The sequence below is a fragment of the Trematomus bernacchii genome, unplaced genomic scaffold, assembly GCF_902827165.1.
Source record: "Trematomus bernacchii unplaced genomic scaffold, fTreBer1.1, whole genome shotgun sequence".
Lineage (NCBI taxonomy): Eukaryota > Metazoa > Chordata > Actinopteri > Perciformes > Nototheniidae > Trematomus > Trematomus bernacchii.
In genome coordinates this window covers 349,649-367,946 of record NW_022987402.1, presented here as the reverse complement: position 1 = coordinate 367,946, position 18,298 = coordinate 349,649, and the positions used below count along the sequence as shown (strand labels likewise).

The following is an 18,298-nucleotide window of genomic DNA, read 5'->3' as shown; positions in this document are numbered from 1 at the left end:
CAGGGAGCCATGGCAACACTTTATATTAGAAAAACATGTCTTAGATAATCCAACACCTGTAGAGCTGAGGCATTGCACATTAGTGGCCAACAGGAAGTGGATGTTGACACAGGTAGATGGGCCGTGGCTGTGTATGAGCTGTCCTTTAAGTGTTGGACAGTAGCAGAGCGCAGACACAGAGCAGGAAGTGGAGCCGATGATTAACAGAAGTGTGGCCTCGCACACACAAACATTTACACAGTCAACACATAGCCCAGGTACAGAGGCCGTGATCTTACAATAACAAGGAAATGAATCTCATGAAGAAAGTGATCTCACACACACACACACACACACACCTTCCTTTCAGTTCTCACTTCCTTGTCCTGTGGCGTTCCATTATTGGGAAAGATTCCACCTCCTGATGCTTTCTTTATTATATTGTTTTAATTATATATTTATTTTATAGTTTTTTATATTTTATTGTATTTATTCTTTTCGTCGTATGTGTTCATTTTACTGAGAGGGTTAACTGTCATGAACTTTTGGATGATTCTTTATTTGACTGTACTTATGTTATTACCATCCCTTTTTTGCATACTTGTGTTCCTTGAATTGTTACATTATATTTGTATATGCTGCATGTGTGGAACAAGGTTTGAACTTTATTATTTAAAGTTTGCTTTGATTCTGGATTGAAAATGCTAGGGTTAATGTTCACATGTGTCCAATGGGCTTATGAAATGTTTATCAGTATGAATCACAATTGCTAGGAAATGAGGTTAGTTAGTCAGACTGATCTATGGAACACCCTTTAGCCTCTACATTTCTCACATTAAACATTCTCATGTGTGAACGTTCTGCTGGGATTTAGCCTGCGACACAGTGAAGTCAAAACATTCCATAAAGTAAACGTTTCATTCTCAGAGCTTCTATAAAGTAAATATGTCTCACAGCAGGGGCTGATGGGAAGTGCACCCTTACACTCCCCAAAAGGAGGAAACACATGCCAAAGGTTTTGCTCTGTTCCGCAAAATGACGCTTTCACTGATGTCACCGGCAACAGAGCCAACAGCCAGCAGTATGAAATCGTCAAAACAGCTGTCAGCTTCAGCTAGCCTCACAGCTTCCTCTCTCCTCAGTGTGTTCAGCTTCCTCTCCCCTCAGTGTGTTCAGCTTCCTCTCTCCTCAGTGTGTTCAGCTTCCTCTCTCCTCAGTGTGTTCAGCTTCCTCTCTCCTCACTATGTTCAGCTTCCTCTCTCCTCTCTGTGTTCAGCTTCCTCTCTCCTCAGTGTGTTCAGCTTCCTCTCTCCTCACTGTGTTCAGCTTCCTCTCTCCTCAGTGTGTTCAGCTTCCTCTCTCCTCAGTGTGTTCAGCTTCCTCTCTCCTCAGTGTGTTCAGCTTCCTCTCTCCTCAGTGTGTTCAGCTTCCTCTCTCCTCACTATGTTCAGCTTCCTCTCTCCTCAGTGTGTTCAGCTTCCTCTCTCCTCTCTGTGTTCAGCTTCCTCTCTCCTCAGTGTGTTCAGCTTCCTCTCTCCTCACTGTGTTCAGCTTCCTCTCTCCTCTCTGTGTTCAGCTTCCTCTCTCCTCACTGTGTTCAGCTTCCTCTCTCCTCTCTGTGTTCAGCTTCCTCTCTCCTCTCTGTGTTCAGCTTCCTCTCTCCTCACTATGTTCAGCTTCCTCTCTCCTCACTGTGTTCAGCTTCCTCTCTCCTCACTGTGTTCAGCTTCCTCTCTCCTCTCTGTGTTCAGCTTCCTCTCCTCTCTGTGTTCAGCTTCCTCTCTCCTCTCTGTGTTCAGCTTCCTTCTCTCCCTCAGTGTTCAGTTCCTCTCCTCTCTGTGTTCAGCTTCCTCTCTCCTCACTGTGTTCAGCTTCCTCTCTCCTCACTATGTTCAGCTTCCTCTCTCCTCAGTGTGTTCAGCTTCCTCTCTCCTCACTGTGTTCAGCTTCCTCTCTCCTCACTATGTTCAGCTTCCTCTCTCCTCAGTGTGTTCAGCTTCCTCTCTCCTCACTGTGTTCAGCTTCCTCTCTCCTCAGTGTGTTCAGCTTCCTCTCTCCTCAGTGTGTTCAGCTTCCTCTCTCCTCAGTGTGTTCAGCTTCCTCTCTCCTCACTGTGTTCAGCTTCCTCTCTCCTCACTATGTTCAGCTTCCTCTCTCCTCAGTGTGTTCAGCTTCCTCTCTCCTCTCTGTGTTCAGCTTCCTCTCTCCTCAGTGTGTTCAGCTTCCTCTCTCCTCACTGTGTTCAGCTTCCTCTCTCCTCACTATGTTCAGCTTCCTCTCTCCTCAGTGTGTTCAGCTTCCTCTCTCCTCACTGTGTTCAGCTTCCTCTCTCCTCAGTGTGTTCAGCTTCCTCTCTCCTCACTGTGTTCAGCTTCCTCTCTCCTCAGTGTGTTCAGCTTCCTCTCTCCTCAGTGTGTTCAGCTTCCTCTCTCCTCAGTGTGTTCAGCTTCCTCTCTCCTCACTGTGTTCAGCTTCCTCTCTCCTCAGTGTGTTCAGCTTCCTCTCTCCTCAGTGTGTTCAGCTTCCTCTCTCCTCACTGTGTTCAGCTTCCTCTCTCCTCAGTGTGTTCAGCTTCCTCTCTCCTCACTGTGTTCAGCTTCCTCTCTCCTCAGTGTGTTCAGCTTCCTCTCTCCTCAGTGTGTTCAGCTTCCTCTCTCCTCAGTGTGTTCAGCTTCCTCTCTCCTCACTGTGTTCAGCTTCCTCTCTCCTCAGTGTGTTCAGCTTCCTCTCTCCTCTCTGTGTTCAGCTTCCTCTCTCCTCACCCCTAGATTCCACCGGGTCCGGCTGCGCCGCGGTTTTGGTCCGGCCTCCTCCGGCGTCAAACCCTACCAGGCGCGTTTCAGAAGCATTTCAGAAGCGGAGAGTCTTGCCTGCCGGCTCGCAGTTTTTGTTGATTTGGCCGAGACGCTTCTGGGACGCTTCTGAGCCGTAACGCGCCGCGTGTGGTGGAATAGCACCCATTGACTAGAGTGGCCGCGATCGCTGTGAGCACCGCGGCGCAGCCGTAACGCGCCCGTAACGCGCCGCAGACGGACCCGGTGGAATCTAGGGGTCAGTGTGTTCAGCTTCCTCTCTCCTCAGCTTCAGGACATCACTGTGTCCGAGCTTCTACAGGTGCTGATGCATTCTACCACCAAATGCTCTGTTTGACATCATGACGAGTGAAGACAGATACTAAGAGATGTGATGGTGTGTCCCCACAGAGCTGCAGCAGGATGTGAACTACAGAGCTGGGATGGAAACAGCAGCAGCTGACAGCTGGACACATCATCCTCACAACATCATGTTAACTCACTTCCTGTTTACTTCCCATTTCAGGGAGGATTTAAAATGACTTAAAAGTTTAATTGTAATATATAAATACAAATGCATTATCAAATTAATAAATAAATAGATGTTGGTAAGAAACTGCAAAATAAACGTCTTGTATATATATTTCTTTAGATAAAAGATCTTGCCGCTTGCTAAAATGAAGAGCAGCAGAAAGCTCTGCTATCACAGTGAAGTCGGTTGCATTAATAAAGTCATAGAAATAGATGAATGATTCATATATTGATAATTGAGCAACATTGATTTATGCATCATGTATGCATTACTTTTGTTATGTGTTCCGTTGAGCTTTTATGTCGTGTTTTATTTCTCTGGTTTCATTATTTATTTTATACTAATTATTAGGGATGCTCCGATCGATCGGCCGCCGATAGATATCGGCCGATATTCACTCTCTGCCGATCGATCGGTGCTCTCTATAAATGCCGATCGTGAGAGCCGATCACATGACGTAAAATACATGACACTGGTGAAGCCATTTTGGCGAGCTTGTTTTGCCGCGCAGTATTTTAAGGTGTCCGAAAAAGACAATAAAATAGCGGTATGGAACGCGTGTGAAGCAGAAATCCTGCAGCTCCGCCCGATGTGACGGACCGGTGAGCGGAGCAACACACACACAAGAGTTAGACCTAACACACTTAGCTATTTGATCTACCTCTGGAACAAGCTAAACTAGTTATAAATATGTTTATTCTTCACTGTCGGGTCGCTCATTACTAGATCAGTGAGCTGCATGAGACGATACTGACGGGCTGTCAGGAGAGGGAGAGAAAGAAAGAGGAAAAGAGAGCGCTTCCGCTCATTTCTCCCGTGTTATCCAAAGTTAATGTCAACTTGAATAATGTCTTCATTTGAATGTAATAATTATGTTGGTTGTTGTTTGTGGAAGCGCCATTGAATGAGCCCCATTAACTGAGTTTTAAACATCACTTTAGATGGAAGATCCCCATAGGCCCCGCCCACTCGATCGGATCGGCCCCAAAATTGTCGATCGGAGCATCCCTAATAATTATATCAGCGTTTTTATCATTTATTTCACTTTGTTTAGTTTACACTTAACTGATGATCATTATGACCTTTAACAATAATTTGTGAAAAACTCTTAATTGTACTTGATTATCTCAAAAGGTGCAATATAAATAAAGTTTGATTGATTGATTGACTATGCTTTTGTTTGTGGATTCTTTATTTCATCAATTCATTTTTTTTAAAGCATTAATTATGTGTTGATTTTTAATCCTCATTCCCTCACTTCTTTTGGACTGTAAATGACCTCAAATGCGTAAATCCCATACTGTGTAGTGTTTATCCAATGTCTATATTGATATATCACAATGCTGGTCACTTTCTCTTATGATGACTATATCAACATCACATCACCCTGAGCCTCACAGCGCTGACTTCAGCCCTCACACACTACACACACACACTCACACACTGAATCCCATTTCATTTTAAAACGGGAATCTAAAACTCTGCAAAGGAAAACACTTCAGCATTATTTGCAGCCCGTTAGCGTTGCTATGGCTACAGTTGAGGTTGGTTTGTACTTCCTGATCAACCGTCCCCTACTTCCTCCCCTAGCACCCGGCTGTGACAGCTGCCTCCCTACTGTCACACGCCCCCCCCCCCACCCCCTGCTCTGCACTCTATTGATTTAAAAGGGTGTAGTATTGCTGTAAACACATTGATTTTAAAGCTACATTGGCACAGCTCTTTATGTAGAAATAAACTATAATATTGGCCTCAACTACAAATGGCAAAGCTGATCAGGGGTCAGATGTTTATTCATCCTCGAGGAACCCAAGCTATCATTTCCCAACATGATTTAGTCCTAACAGTCCGAATGTGAAAAAGAAGCTTCTATGTATGCAGTAAATGCACCACGTTTTTTCAAGTGTTCTGGAATAAGTGTTTCTTTTTTTAACAAAATACTGTAAATTAGATGAAGACTTTTCTTTTTTAACTATATATATCTCACACTGCACTGCATGTATTGTATACCTGTGTTGTTCTATATTATCTTGTTTTATGTTTATTTTGATTCTCTTTGCTTTTTAATTACAATTTGAAATGCCATTTTATAATGTATTTCTTAATGCTCTATAATCTATAATGACTCTTTATCTCTGTTGGTAAACCCTGTTTCCCAGTTTGGATCCTGGTCCAGTTGGACAATCTAATGCAACCAATGAGAGTGACTCATTTGTAAAGCGTTTCAGGCAGGAGTCATATCTTCATACTGTTCTGGAAGAGGTGGAAAGAGGACAGTACCGGAGTGGGGGGATCGGTAGCGGAAGTCCTCCTTGGTGAGCAGCAGCAGGGCCTTGCCGTTCATCTGGAAGGATCCGCTGGTGATGGGCCGCAGGGCGAACTCCTTCTCCGCCCAGCGCAGCCACTGGGCCACGTCCTCCCTGCTCCAGAACACCGGCTGCAGGCCTGGAGACACAGAGGAGGGGGGTGAGACCACACTACAAAGACTCCAAATCTTGACAAGTATATTAGTTGAACTTCTAGTCAGAATATGTCCCTATACTTGATATAAGACATAATAACTTGGGGCGTAACAATGTAGTGAGAAATAGGTTCTTGTTTTTAGACAATGCATCTTAAGTATCTCTTTAAGTCAAAGACTCTTGAAAACATCTTGTTTTAAGAAAAGAATCTTACTTGATATTTGAAAAACATCAGAAAACAGAAAGCTTTTGAGCATGTGTGGCTTATTTTGTAACATCTCCTGATCCTGGTCAAATATAGTTCAAAATAAGTTTTCCCAGCTGATTACAAGATCTGCTTTCTCTAAATATCCCATCTTATTTCAAGAAGTCTTACCAAGCTAATTCTCCATTGTTCAACTGGCAGATTCTTTGACTTATAACAAGCAAAATCACTTTTCTTAAATTATTTTTTGAACTTGTTTTTGGAGCAGCATGTCTTCGAGTGAAGGTTTTAATAAGGAGCGACAAAGTGGAGGTGACGGGGGAAGGAAGGAAGGAAGGAAGGAAGAGAAAAAAAGGATGAGCTCAGAGGAGGGACGCAGAAGGATGGGGGGGGGGGGTTGAGTTGAGGAAGGAAAAAAAGAAGCAAAGGCAGGAAGGAGGGGAGGGTGAAAGGGAGGGAGGGAGGGAGGGAAGGAGGAGGGGAAGCGCGGGGGAGGAAGGAAGGAGGCAGAGGCAGTAAAAAGGATATTGAGGAAGTGGAGATAAAAGCCAAAAGGAGTGAGTGATTACGGGAACGTATAAGCAGAGATAAAGAGAGGGAAAAAGATGAAGGAGAAGACAGAGTCAGAGCGGGAGAGGAGGGGAGAATAAGAGATGAGGAGATGATAGGTTAAGGGAAGAATACAGAATAAATCAGAAGGATCAAAAAAGAAGAAAGACTGTGCTTTTATTTGATCCATCCTGAACTGTGCTGCTCTCTCTGAACTCCAGAGGACACACTCTCTATTAGTCTGAGCATAAAGGGGTGAAGACACGTGGAGGGAGAGAGGAAACACAAACGGTAGCTCTTATTTCCCTGTCACCGTGGGAACTGGGTATACTACTGACCAACAAGCATTTCAGCTACATTTCAATGAAAGGATTGTATTTGATGATCCAATGATTCTAGTAAGCTGTACTGCAGTGGTCCGTGTTGCATTACCTGCACATCATCTTTCTACTTTAGTTATGTTTTGGAATGAATTGAAATCCTTTAAACTCATGTCTGTGTGTTCATCAAAAAAACTCAACTCTATGTCAAATGAAACTGTGTGCTATTAATCTAAGAGGTTTCAGGACTAAGGAATAATCTTATCAGAAAAGCAAGTGTAGTGATACGGCTTACTTCACCCTATCAGCAAACAGTGAAGGAAGGAGTATCAAACAACAGAGGGTGAGTCAGCAGTTTGCACTTCTAGTTCCTCTCAATATCCATGTGTCTTGGCTTTTGGTCAGGTCTGTGATGAACACAAGCTCAATCCATGAGCTCAATATTCTATGATATAAAGTATGTCAGTAAATAACCCACGTGGGCATTTTGAAGCTTTTTTTAAAAAGGCGGAAGAATGTGACTACAAATGCTGTCGGGGACACTTTTGGACGTACTCATCGAGAAAAGGAAAAGTCAGGATTATTAGTTAAGATCATCTTGCTGAACAGGACGTATTCATATCCTAAACTGTTGTTTGCCACAGAGCACATGTTCTGCAATGATCCAAAACCCTGTGGAAACATCTCATTGCTTTTGGGATAGGTCCAGGATGATGCTAATTGGAATGCTAGGCTGAGTAAAACAAAAGCTCACCTGGTTTGATACCTTTGATCCTAGAGGTTCATTCACAACTACTGAGACTGGGACTGTGATGTTATGACCTAACAGGAAGTATATTTTTAAGCATCACATTAAACATCTTTCTACCCTTATTTATCTCATTAGGCATATCAAAGAAACTGCTGACTCATGGAATCATTTAGCACTCTTAGTGCAAAGACTTACAGCCTGACTCAGACCCGCCCCCCTCTCTCTTTCACACACACGCAGACTCGCAGCAGTGTGTGTCTGCGCTCAGAATCCATGACACCCACACGCAGCAGAAGCACTCATTCCTTACTTCTCACTTATCACAGCCTCGAACACTTCCTCTGGGAGTCTGACAGCTGTTATCTCTGGCCGCCAATGTCACTGTTACAGAAGTAATAGGAACCTTGTGCTGGCTTTCAGGCCTATTCTCTCCCCCCCCCCCCACCCCCCCCCCCCCCCCCCCCACCCGTCAAACAGAGGAAGTTTCACAGAGTGCAATCAATATCAAATGAAACCCTGTGTAGATTCCCATTCCTCCTCTTCTCTTCTCCTGCTCTGTGCTCAGATAGTGGCCGGGGTGCTGCCGATAAGGCGGGAAAGCTCGGGTTATCTGAAGCACGGCGTACGGCCCGTCAGGCTCTGACCCTCAGCCTGTCAGCACACGACCCCAGGAAAGTGTAGGGAACGGGATTAAGGTGTTCCACAGCCACAGGAGCTGGTGGAGGGCACATAGGGAACTATATGTCTTTGTTTTTGCTTTGCTAGGTTTCTACTTCTTTCAAATGATTGGCTTGTTCACCACAGCACCTATAGTCTGTTTACTATGCTGTATGTACATCTCCTTCTAATCCCTATTTATAAATGTATGATTGATGATTGAAGCAGGTCAGAATATCTTTATTGCCATCATACATTGGTATAACAACGTTCACTGACCTCTCTCACTGCAGTAATAGATATAGACACCAATACATAGAAGCAGTTCAATTCATTATCAATGTGATTATGCAAAGTGACAAAAGTTTGAATATATCTGTGTGGTCATGAATAGATGCTAAAAGTAACCATAGTCAATATGTGGTTCCAGTCTCTGAGAGGCGGGGCTGTGGTTTATTGATGTTGTCATGTAGCGTTTCCAATGCTAATCAACCTGAGCTTGTGGGGGAATGTAAACTGCCCTGATTGTTATTGTCATGAATTCCTTCGGTCAAAATAAAGGTCTGCACCTTACCAATTTCAAATGCTCAATTTATCAGTAGTTAGAGAACACATTGAAATACCTCTCGTAATAACTGGACTTCTAACAGGAACATATGCACTGGAATCCTCCTGACTACATGACTGGCTTTCTTTCAGTTTAGAATCAGCAGCTGTACGTTGCTCTCTCGTGGCTGACTGAGAGTGTTGAGGCCGGGGGGGGGGGGGGGGCAGCAGTGCAGCCGGGGTCAGGGGGTCATGGCTGCGGTATGCTCTCTCCAGAGCCAGAGAGGTGCTGCTCTGCCAAAACCCCTCCGAGATCCGGTCTGCCGGCCCCAGCCATCTGCACAGAGCCCAGAGGAGGAAGCACCAAGGGGAGCACAAGGGAGGAGGAGGAGGAGGAGGAGGAGGAGGAAGGGGGCCCAAACAAACGTGTCCCACAACGCACTTTGGCAGGAAGCAATCCAGCGTGGGCTGTTTCAGCACAGGAAACTTCCTGTCGGGAAGGTTAGAGAGCGACGCCGGGAGGTTTATTATCAGACAGCAGGACGGAGAAGAGGAGAGGAAGAGTAGAAACAGAAAGGAAAGAGTGAGGAGAGCAGAGTGTGGGAGGACCAGAGGAAAGCAGCTATTGCTAAAGGACTAAAGAAAGAGGAAGGAAACAGATACTCAGCCAGAACACACACAGAGACTTCAGCCCCTCTCTCATGACTGTCTCACCTATTCTGGCCCCAAAACATTTATAAAAGATGTTGTGTGAAGATTTCTTATTTTATTTAAGATGATGAAGTCATGAAATATTCCAACAGACATTGTTAACTCCTAGTAGAAGCTTTGTAAATCTAAAACGTATGTTGCTACAGCCGTTCAGGTGTTTCAATCTTTTCCATGTGCTGGCATCATACAAAGCTACATTGACAGTGAGCAACAGAAAGTATTTCTCTCTGTATTGACGGGTTTCTTTCCTCCTCCATGCCAACGTTGCTCTTCAGGCTGCCAGGACTATGACAGTTGTGTTTGTGAATCACAAAGCTCTATTGTCGGAGCCGATCTGATTTCAGCTGTTAAACCTGAGTCACATTCACGTTATGAGTTTCTGGATCTTATTTCGTATCTTACTTCAATGCCATCTATAACAGATCTGATCGTAAGAAGGAAAACTCTCTGAAGCACTGCAGCCAGGGGGAACAGACCTCCTTAGAGGTGGAGAAAATATGGATGGCCTGGTCAGGCACTGAGAGGAGAACAGCAGACCTTGACACACACTCACACACCTCTGTGAGCTGAGCAATGTGTTCTTTCTGGTTCTGGTTTCTGTCAAAGAATCTTGTTACAGATGTGTTACAGGTTACAGGAAGAAAGTCCATTTCAGTCTTCCTTGTCAGTCTCTGCCTGTATTGAAGGCATCGATTCGATCATGAAAGCACATTTATATGGGTGGGTGTGTGTGTGTGTGTGTGTGTGTGTGTGTGTGTGTGTGTGTGTGTGTGTGTGTGTGTGTGTGTGTGTGTGTGTGCTTTATATTGAATAAAACCCTCCAGCACGACAGCAGCGGGATCCTGAGCCCTTGACTAAACCGTGGGCTCCTAATCCTCTCTGATGACACATAATTTTCACTTTGTGGGTTTCTCAGGCCCCCGCTCATGCACATACAGAGCGCACAAGTTGCCAAGGCAACTCATGAGCGCTTGGGATGAATGAAGGGAGGAGGAGGAGGAGGAGGATGAGATCACTGGTATCTTGTTTCGTTGTTGCGGTACAGAAGCCAGACGAGTTAATGAGGTCCGTCCTGCTGTGGACGTCCCGCTAACACTCACTGCTGCACAACTGCCCCTCCTCTGTAACAACTGCCCCTCCTCTGTAACAACTGCCCCTCCTCTGTAACAACTGCCCCTCCTCTGTAACAACTCCACTGTAACAACTGCCCCTCCTCTGTAACAACTGCCCCTCCTCTGTAACAACTCCTCTGTAACAACTGCCCTTCCTCTGTAACAACTGCCCCCCCCACTGTAACAACTGCCCCTCCTCTGTAACAACTGCCCTTCCTCTGTAACAACTGCCCCTCCACTGTAACAACTGCCCCTCCTCTGTAACAACTGCCCTTCCTCTGTAACAACTGCCCCTCCACTGTAACAACTGCCCTCCTCTGTAACAACTGCCCCTCCACTGTAACAACTGCCCCTCCTCTGTAACAACTGCCCCCCCACTGTAACAACTGCCCCTCCACTGTAACAACTGCCCCTCCTCTGTAACAACTGCCCCTCCACTGTAACAACTGCCCCTCCACTGTAACAACTGCCCTCCACTGTAACAACTGCCCCTCCTCTGTAACAACTGCCCCTCCACTGTAACAACTGCACCTCCACTGTAACAACTCCCCCTCCACTGTAACAACTGCCCCCCCACTGTAACAACTGCACCTCCACTGTAACAACTCCCCCTCCACTGTAACAACTGCACCTCCACTGTAACAACTCCCCCTCCACTGTAACAACTGCCCCCCCCACTGTAACAACTGCACCTCCACTGTAACAACTCCCCCTCCACTGTAACAACTCCCCCTCCACTGTAACAACTGCACCTCCACTGTAACAACTCCCCCTCCACTGTAACAACTGCCCCTCCACTGTAACAACTCCCCCTCCACTGTAACAACTCCCCCTCCACTGTAACAACTGCCCCTCCACTGTAACAACTGCACCTCCACTGCACCCCCACTGTAACAACTCCCCCTCCACTGTAACAACTGCCCCCTCCACTGTAACAACTGCACCTCCACTGTAACAACTCCCCCTCCACTGTAACAACTGCCCCCCCACTGTAACAACTGCCCCTCCACTGTAACCACACCAGGTCCCATTTTAAAATGCTCGTGTTTTTTGGGTAAACATTATGCTGTGTTTATGCCCAGAAAGATGTCATTAATATCATGTTGGTGGCTCAGCTTTTAGCCATTGTTCAAGTTAAAACCTAGCTTTTAGGCCAGGCTTTTGTTTATGAATCAGAAATGTATGTGTTGGGACATTTACGGCGTTAAAAAGGTACATTAAAAAAGGTACAGAGAAGATAACACACCAAAGAACAAAATTATATTTGTTCATAGTTAGCAAGCTACCTCTAATATCTACTTATCCAAGTGTTCTGATAAGCACAGTAGGTAATGTATCACTGGGCTCTGACTACATATATGCTATATTTTTACCATGTTTTAAACATATAATACTTTCACTAAGGAAAAATGGCTAATTAATAGTAGTGTGTTATATAGGTATGCATGTAAATGGTCTCCAAAGGCTAAAATCTCTGTGTTCCCTCCAGAGGGAGTTTCTCTCTAGTAGAAGCTATCATAACAATGTAAAACCATCAGTGTGTGAATTGAGACAACTTTAGAGAAGCCAGCATGTTGTTGCTAGGTAATCTGAAGGTGTACATTGTATGTTGACCTTTCTCAGTCTACTTCTCTGTTTGGTAGATATTTAGCCTATAAAGTTTTCAGCAGCACTGGTTGATAAATGACTTTCCAAAAGACACTGTGTGAGTGCTAAGAGCAGGTATATTTCCAATAAGAAAATGAATCACGGGCATCTAAAACATAAGTTCAAATGTACTAAAAGGACGTAAGATTCATTGAACTTCAAAAAACTATTTTGTAACAACTAAGGTTTGTTGAGTTCAGCTTTTCTTGTGCGTCACACATTTCTAAGTATTTATTTAAAAACTGGAACAAAGCTGTATTTTGATTCATACTGGAATCTGAAAGTATTTTTTCCTTCAACAATCAACAAATACCACAACTTATGCACACACAAATCTGAGACCAAGGATTTCAGCCTAGCCTGACCTTAACGACCTATAACTGAATAAACTGAACAAAAACACAGAGCTGAAAGTAAGGCTGGGACTCTGGCTTTTCTCTCGAAGCAGAAGTAGTCGGAAATTGGGTTTTTTATTTCTACCGACGGAGGAGGAGGTAGAAGGAGGAAGGAGGAAGGAGGAAGGAGGAAGGAGGAAGGAGGAAGGAGGAAGGCTGACCATGACCTTCTGACGCCCTGACTCACAGACATGTGTGTAGGAGGGCTTCACATTTCCAATGCTCACACACTATTCATCTGCTCTCGCTTTGTGTCTTCATTCCCTGTCATGTGGGTGCGGCAGGGGAAAATCCACCTCCGCACACACTTTTACTTTTCAGTCAAGAGAACCCCCCCCCTCCCATAGTTATCCTCCACTTCCTCCACCAGCATGCACGTGCCTATCCCCGTCCAGCAAATCTGGACTTCAGCCAGTCAAAACAAACATAAAACAGATCATCAATCACAGGAGCGTTTATGGGCAGGAAGTAGCGCGACCTGTTTTTGATAGCTTGTTGTTGAGAGCAGGAGCAAGCCGGCTCTTGTAGGTTAGTTCCTGAATCCACCGTCAACTGCCACTCTTCCTTTTGTTCAGGAGCCAATTTTTTTCTCCCTTTTTTTTTTATTTGAAATGCAGAAGCTTCAAAGACATTTGTTCAGTAAATCAAAAGGCCCCTGCTTGTCTGAAAGCCACACACCCTTATACTATATTCTTTTTTGTTCTTTCCATGTGGAGAAAGTGAAGTCAGCATTTTGTGCAGTGTAACACTTCGGTGATCGTTTTTACTGCAAAGCTTCCATGGCAGAGTTTCACAACTAACAAAGTCTGCTTGTGGACGTGTGCATGGAACCTGAGAGGATTTTAACAAAACCACTTTCAGATCAAATCATTTTCATAACAAAACATATACATGGAGAAAATCTGTTTTCTTTTAGCTTTCCTTTCCAGACAAAGGGAAACTGATTGTTGAAAATCTTAAGGAGTTTAAATGAGGAATGGAAACGACTCTATATCCTGATATCTGAATATTGTCGCCCTCTCTCGTGGAAGTGTTCGATGGTATGGATTTAACATTGCTTTTCTGAAAACCACAGATCTCGGTAGGCCTGTCGCGATAAGCAATTAATTGACTTATCGTACGATAAATAAAAATGAACTCGATAACTTTTCTGACCTCGATAAATTGCCGTTTACATAAGGATGTGACCAGCATTTTAGCCAGGCGCGCTGTGGCTCACACACAGCCAGGTCAGGACACTCGGCGTGCAGCAGTGTAGCAGGCAGCCAAATTAATAATATAGAGACAAGCAGGAGACAACGTGTGACTTACTTGAGGAGCATTTTAAGTTAAATGGAATTGGTTGCAAAACCTAACTCCATCTCCGGTGTGGGAATATTTTTGGATTTAAGCCAAATCAAGGAGGCGAACCTACGGTTGTGTGAGATTTAATTAATATGTTATCATTTAATTTATTTGTTTATTTATTATATATAATTTATATATTTGAATATTATTTCACATTTAATTTTCAATGTTGAATGTTCAATAAAAAAGTTCTGTTTGAAAGGATGTACTTGAATTATTATTATATATTATCATTATGTCAGTGGTCTAAAATGGTCTTACAATGGTGCCGACAATATTATCGTTTATCGTAATAATTTCGGGAAAAATGTATCGTCCAACAAAATTAATTATCGTGACAAGCCTAGATCTCGGCCATATTCCTTAGGGTTCCTTGAGATACCTGAATGTTAATGAGTTCTATTCTACAAGTCCTCAGGCTCCCAGCTTTAAGTTGATATACACCACTGCCTGCTCTTCTAACGGCCGGTTTGCAGAGTTATGGCGCATTTCCACTAAAGCGCGGAGCGCGGTTTAAGCGTGCCGTGCACGGCCCGTTTTTGGTTGCGTTTCCACTTGGCGTAGTACCGGCTAGCGGGTACTATTTCACAGTTTTTCTGGCCCCATAAAATCGAGGTTCTTAGCGGGCCAACAAACAGGGCTGAGTCGGGCTGAGTATGCTAAACTAGAGAGAGAGAATCGCTGGCAAGGGGGCTACAACTATAACAAAATGAACATATTTGACCGTGATTTAATTGTAATACACGTTTCAAAATGATGCCGAAGTAACAACATACTGATACCGGTTAGTAAAAACCATGAATTAATGCTTTGACAAGTCTGCAGACAGACGGCAGGGGAAAAACCTTTTAAAATGCGTGTTTTCTAAATGGAGATCGGCTAAGCTAACGCAGTATATGCTCCGACCGTCCACACTCACAACAACGGCCTATACAGACATAAATAAAGCAGCGACTGTATTCACCATGACACAGACAGTCTGTGGTTTGTACTTGTTTAACTTTTGTCGAGTTTCTGAACAGATATGAGGAGCTGTGAGCTCTGAGTGCTAACAGCTAACGGCTGATGTTGTTTTTCTGTGGTTCGCATTGAAGATGACGTCACGGCTCCGCCTACACTGCGTTACTATAGTTACTGCCCCAGCTACTAAACTGTAATGGAAACGCAGCATAAAGTGAGCCTGGCCTAACAAGGCCTAACTATACCGTACTAAGCCGAGCGAGGCCCTGCAATGGCAATGCGCCACTAGTCAGTGCAGCGGTCTGTCTGGTTAAAGGTTAAAAATGTAAATGTTCTGTTTAATATTAAATATATTGTATTATTTTCAGCTTTATAAAACATGAGAGAATATACATTTTTCAAAATACATCCTAGAAATATTAGATGGTGGTGCATACTGTATATAATTACACTTAGTGGACATTTGGTTTAGAAGACAAGGGTGTTGCATTATGGGAAGTGTATGATCCAGTAGTTTTTTTGCCTGCTCTCCACAATGATCAATAACAGCGAACGGATGGTCAAAGTAAGGTAAAAATAAACAGAATCACACGAAGCCTGGTTAGTGTTGCCTGACTTTATAAAGTGTGTTTTTTTTATAAGTGTGTGGTTGCGTTCTAGTCACTTTGCTCAGCGGCGCGCTACTGCTTGTTACAACTTTCATTTGCCGTACTTGCCATAAACTGTTATTATGGCTCAGGTTAATCTCGCCCCCTTCCGACGTGAGCGTGGTTCTTGCCGGGCAGCCAAGTGGGGTCAGCTAAGAACCGGTTTTCGGTGTTTAGAGCCGGCTCCGCTGCGGCTGAAACAGGAAGAACCAGAGCTAAATCAGGCTGTAGCCCGGAACTGGCTCTGGAACCGGTTTGGTGGAAAAGGGGCAGAGAAGAACCAGTTAAGCACCAGAAAAGCACAAGAACGGTTCTTGAACCGGAACCGGTTTGGTTTATTGGCGGTTGGCAAACTACTTAAGAGTACTGGAGTGTGAAACAAGAGCCATGAGTCAGTGTTGTGGTGCTGTTGCTTTGGTCTGGATCTGTGAGCTAACCACGCCCCGTTCAAACCTCATTTGAATATAAGAAATGGAAATGTAATGCGGCATTATGAAATAAAAGTCCCCTGAAATAACTAAATGTGGCATTATGAAATACAAGTCTCTTGAAATAAATAAATGTGGGATTATGAAATAAAAGTCTCTTGAAATAAATAAATGTGGGATTATGAAATAAAAGTCCCATGAAATAAATAAATGTGTATTTAAATGTACATTTATTACTTTATTTATTTATTTCAGAATGTATTTCATAACCTTATTTATTTCATAGGCATATATATATATATAGGCATATTTATATATATATATATATATATAGGCATATTTATATATATATATATATATATATATATATTTATATATATAAATATGCCTATATATATATATGCCTATGAAACAAATAAATAAGGTTATGAAATACATTCTGAAATAAATAAATAAGGCAATACATGTACATTTAAATACACATTTATTTATTTCATGGGACTTTTATTTCTTTATATATATATATATATATATATATATATAAATATATATATATATATATATATATATATATATAAAAATATATATATATATATAAAAAAAATATATATATATATAAAAAAAATATATATATATATATATGTGTATTTATTTATTTATTTAATTTCGGCTTAAACGGCATTCCATAGTCCTCCCGATCCACCACTCGCACTCCATCGTTGTTGTAGTCCACAGGGAACCCGAAATGTTCCCACACAGCTGATTTAAAAGAAGCAGGTGGGTCTTCTAGCTCCTGTGTGTTATCTGAACTCGCAATACTAACTTTTCTTCTTCTTGTATTTTGTTCGTTTCGTTGTGTTTTCTTCTTCTTCTTCATTTGTTGTTTAAGGGCGGCTGGCAAACCGCTTTTAGGCGCAATACCGCCCCCTGGATTATATATAGTGTGTAGTGGATACTGCCCTGAGTGACAGACTTTTTTCCCCACTCAAAAAGGCGTATTCGTCTTGTGACTGCATGCACCGAACCGTATTCGTCCAGTACCTTCACGGTTCGGACGAATACGAATACCGTTACACCCCTAGTCACTGCACACTACCACAGCAAGTCTCTCCATCGTAAGTAGAAAAAAAAATACATTTATTTATTAAGAGGACATCCTGACAAAGGCTGAAATCAACACTCCGTTATACGAGTGTGTGTTCATTATGACGTTAAAGAGTAAAGCACACCCCCCCCCCCTTCCAAACGGCATGTGGAGTGTGTCGCGAACAGGAAGGGGGGGGGGGGCTGCTGAGCTCAGTTGCTGGCATGTGAGAACAGTTTCCCTTTCAGAAGAGAAAAGAGTGTAAGTTCAAACACACACACACACACACACATATGCACACACACAACAACAACAACAACATTTATTCAGGAAGCACCGTCTGCCCACTCAGGAAATTCCTGAGGACAAGAGCTGCTTCCAGGGGCAGGAAATTTCCCCTCCGAACCACCAACACTCACACACACATTCTTTATTACACCAAGCCCCCAAACAGTAACATGGGTAATATACCACAGAGAGGGAGAGGGAAAAAGGAAGCTGGTGGTAACACACACACACACACACACACACACATACACATTTACTCCTATACAGTCAGACACATGCATTATACACCTACACTACCTCTGGCAAGCTTTGCATAAAAGACACAGATTCCCTCACACTCATCCACCCACTCTCACAAACACGCACAGAGAAAACCCCGCTGTTAGCGCGTACGTACACACACACACGCACACATATTTGTTTCTACCCTTGCAGCCCCTCTTCTTAGTATTTTGTGTTTATTGTATGAAAATAGTGGAATATGTTGTGTTTTAGACTTGTGAATAATCGGCAGTTGGCTCAGTGACAGGCGCTCAGGTGCGTCAGGGTAACCATGGTGAGCGATGTTGCCTGAATTGAAATGAAACCCGAGGACTCCAGTTGGTCGGCATCACCATCACGCTTTGTGCGAGCGCAGATGAAACCCCTCCCTTTTATGGTATTGATCTCACTTTGACGCAGACTAACAAACAAAACATTTGGGGGGCTCCACTTACTGTTTAAAGCGGTACTTTTTGTTGACCAATACTTCTGTTTGACTCGCTTTATTCATTAATATAACCCTGCAGCCAGCAGCGGTTAGCACAGTTACTCACGCTGGAAGTTAAAATGTGCCTAGCAGCAACCCTAAAGACCACATTAACACTTTATCACCATTGGTTTCATT

General features: G+C 43.5%; 1 protein-coding gene across 2 annotated transcripts in view; it reads right to left on the bottom strand.

Annotated features, from left to right (window-relative positions):
- Positions 1 to 18,298, bottom strand: part of etv6 (ETS variant transcription factor 6) — a 32,385-nt gene that overhangs the window by 6,971 nt on the left and 7,116 nt on the right. For both annotated transcript variants that reach the window (XM_034135560.1, XM_034135552.1), the window contains exon 3: positions 5,584 to 5,748. In XM_034135560.1, the coding sequence (XP_033991451.1) occupies positions 5,584 to 5,748 (165 nt within the window). The remainder of the gene's footprint in view (positions 1 to 5,583; positions 5,749 to 18,298) is intronic.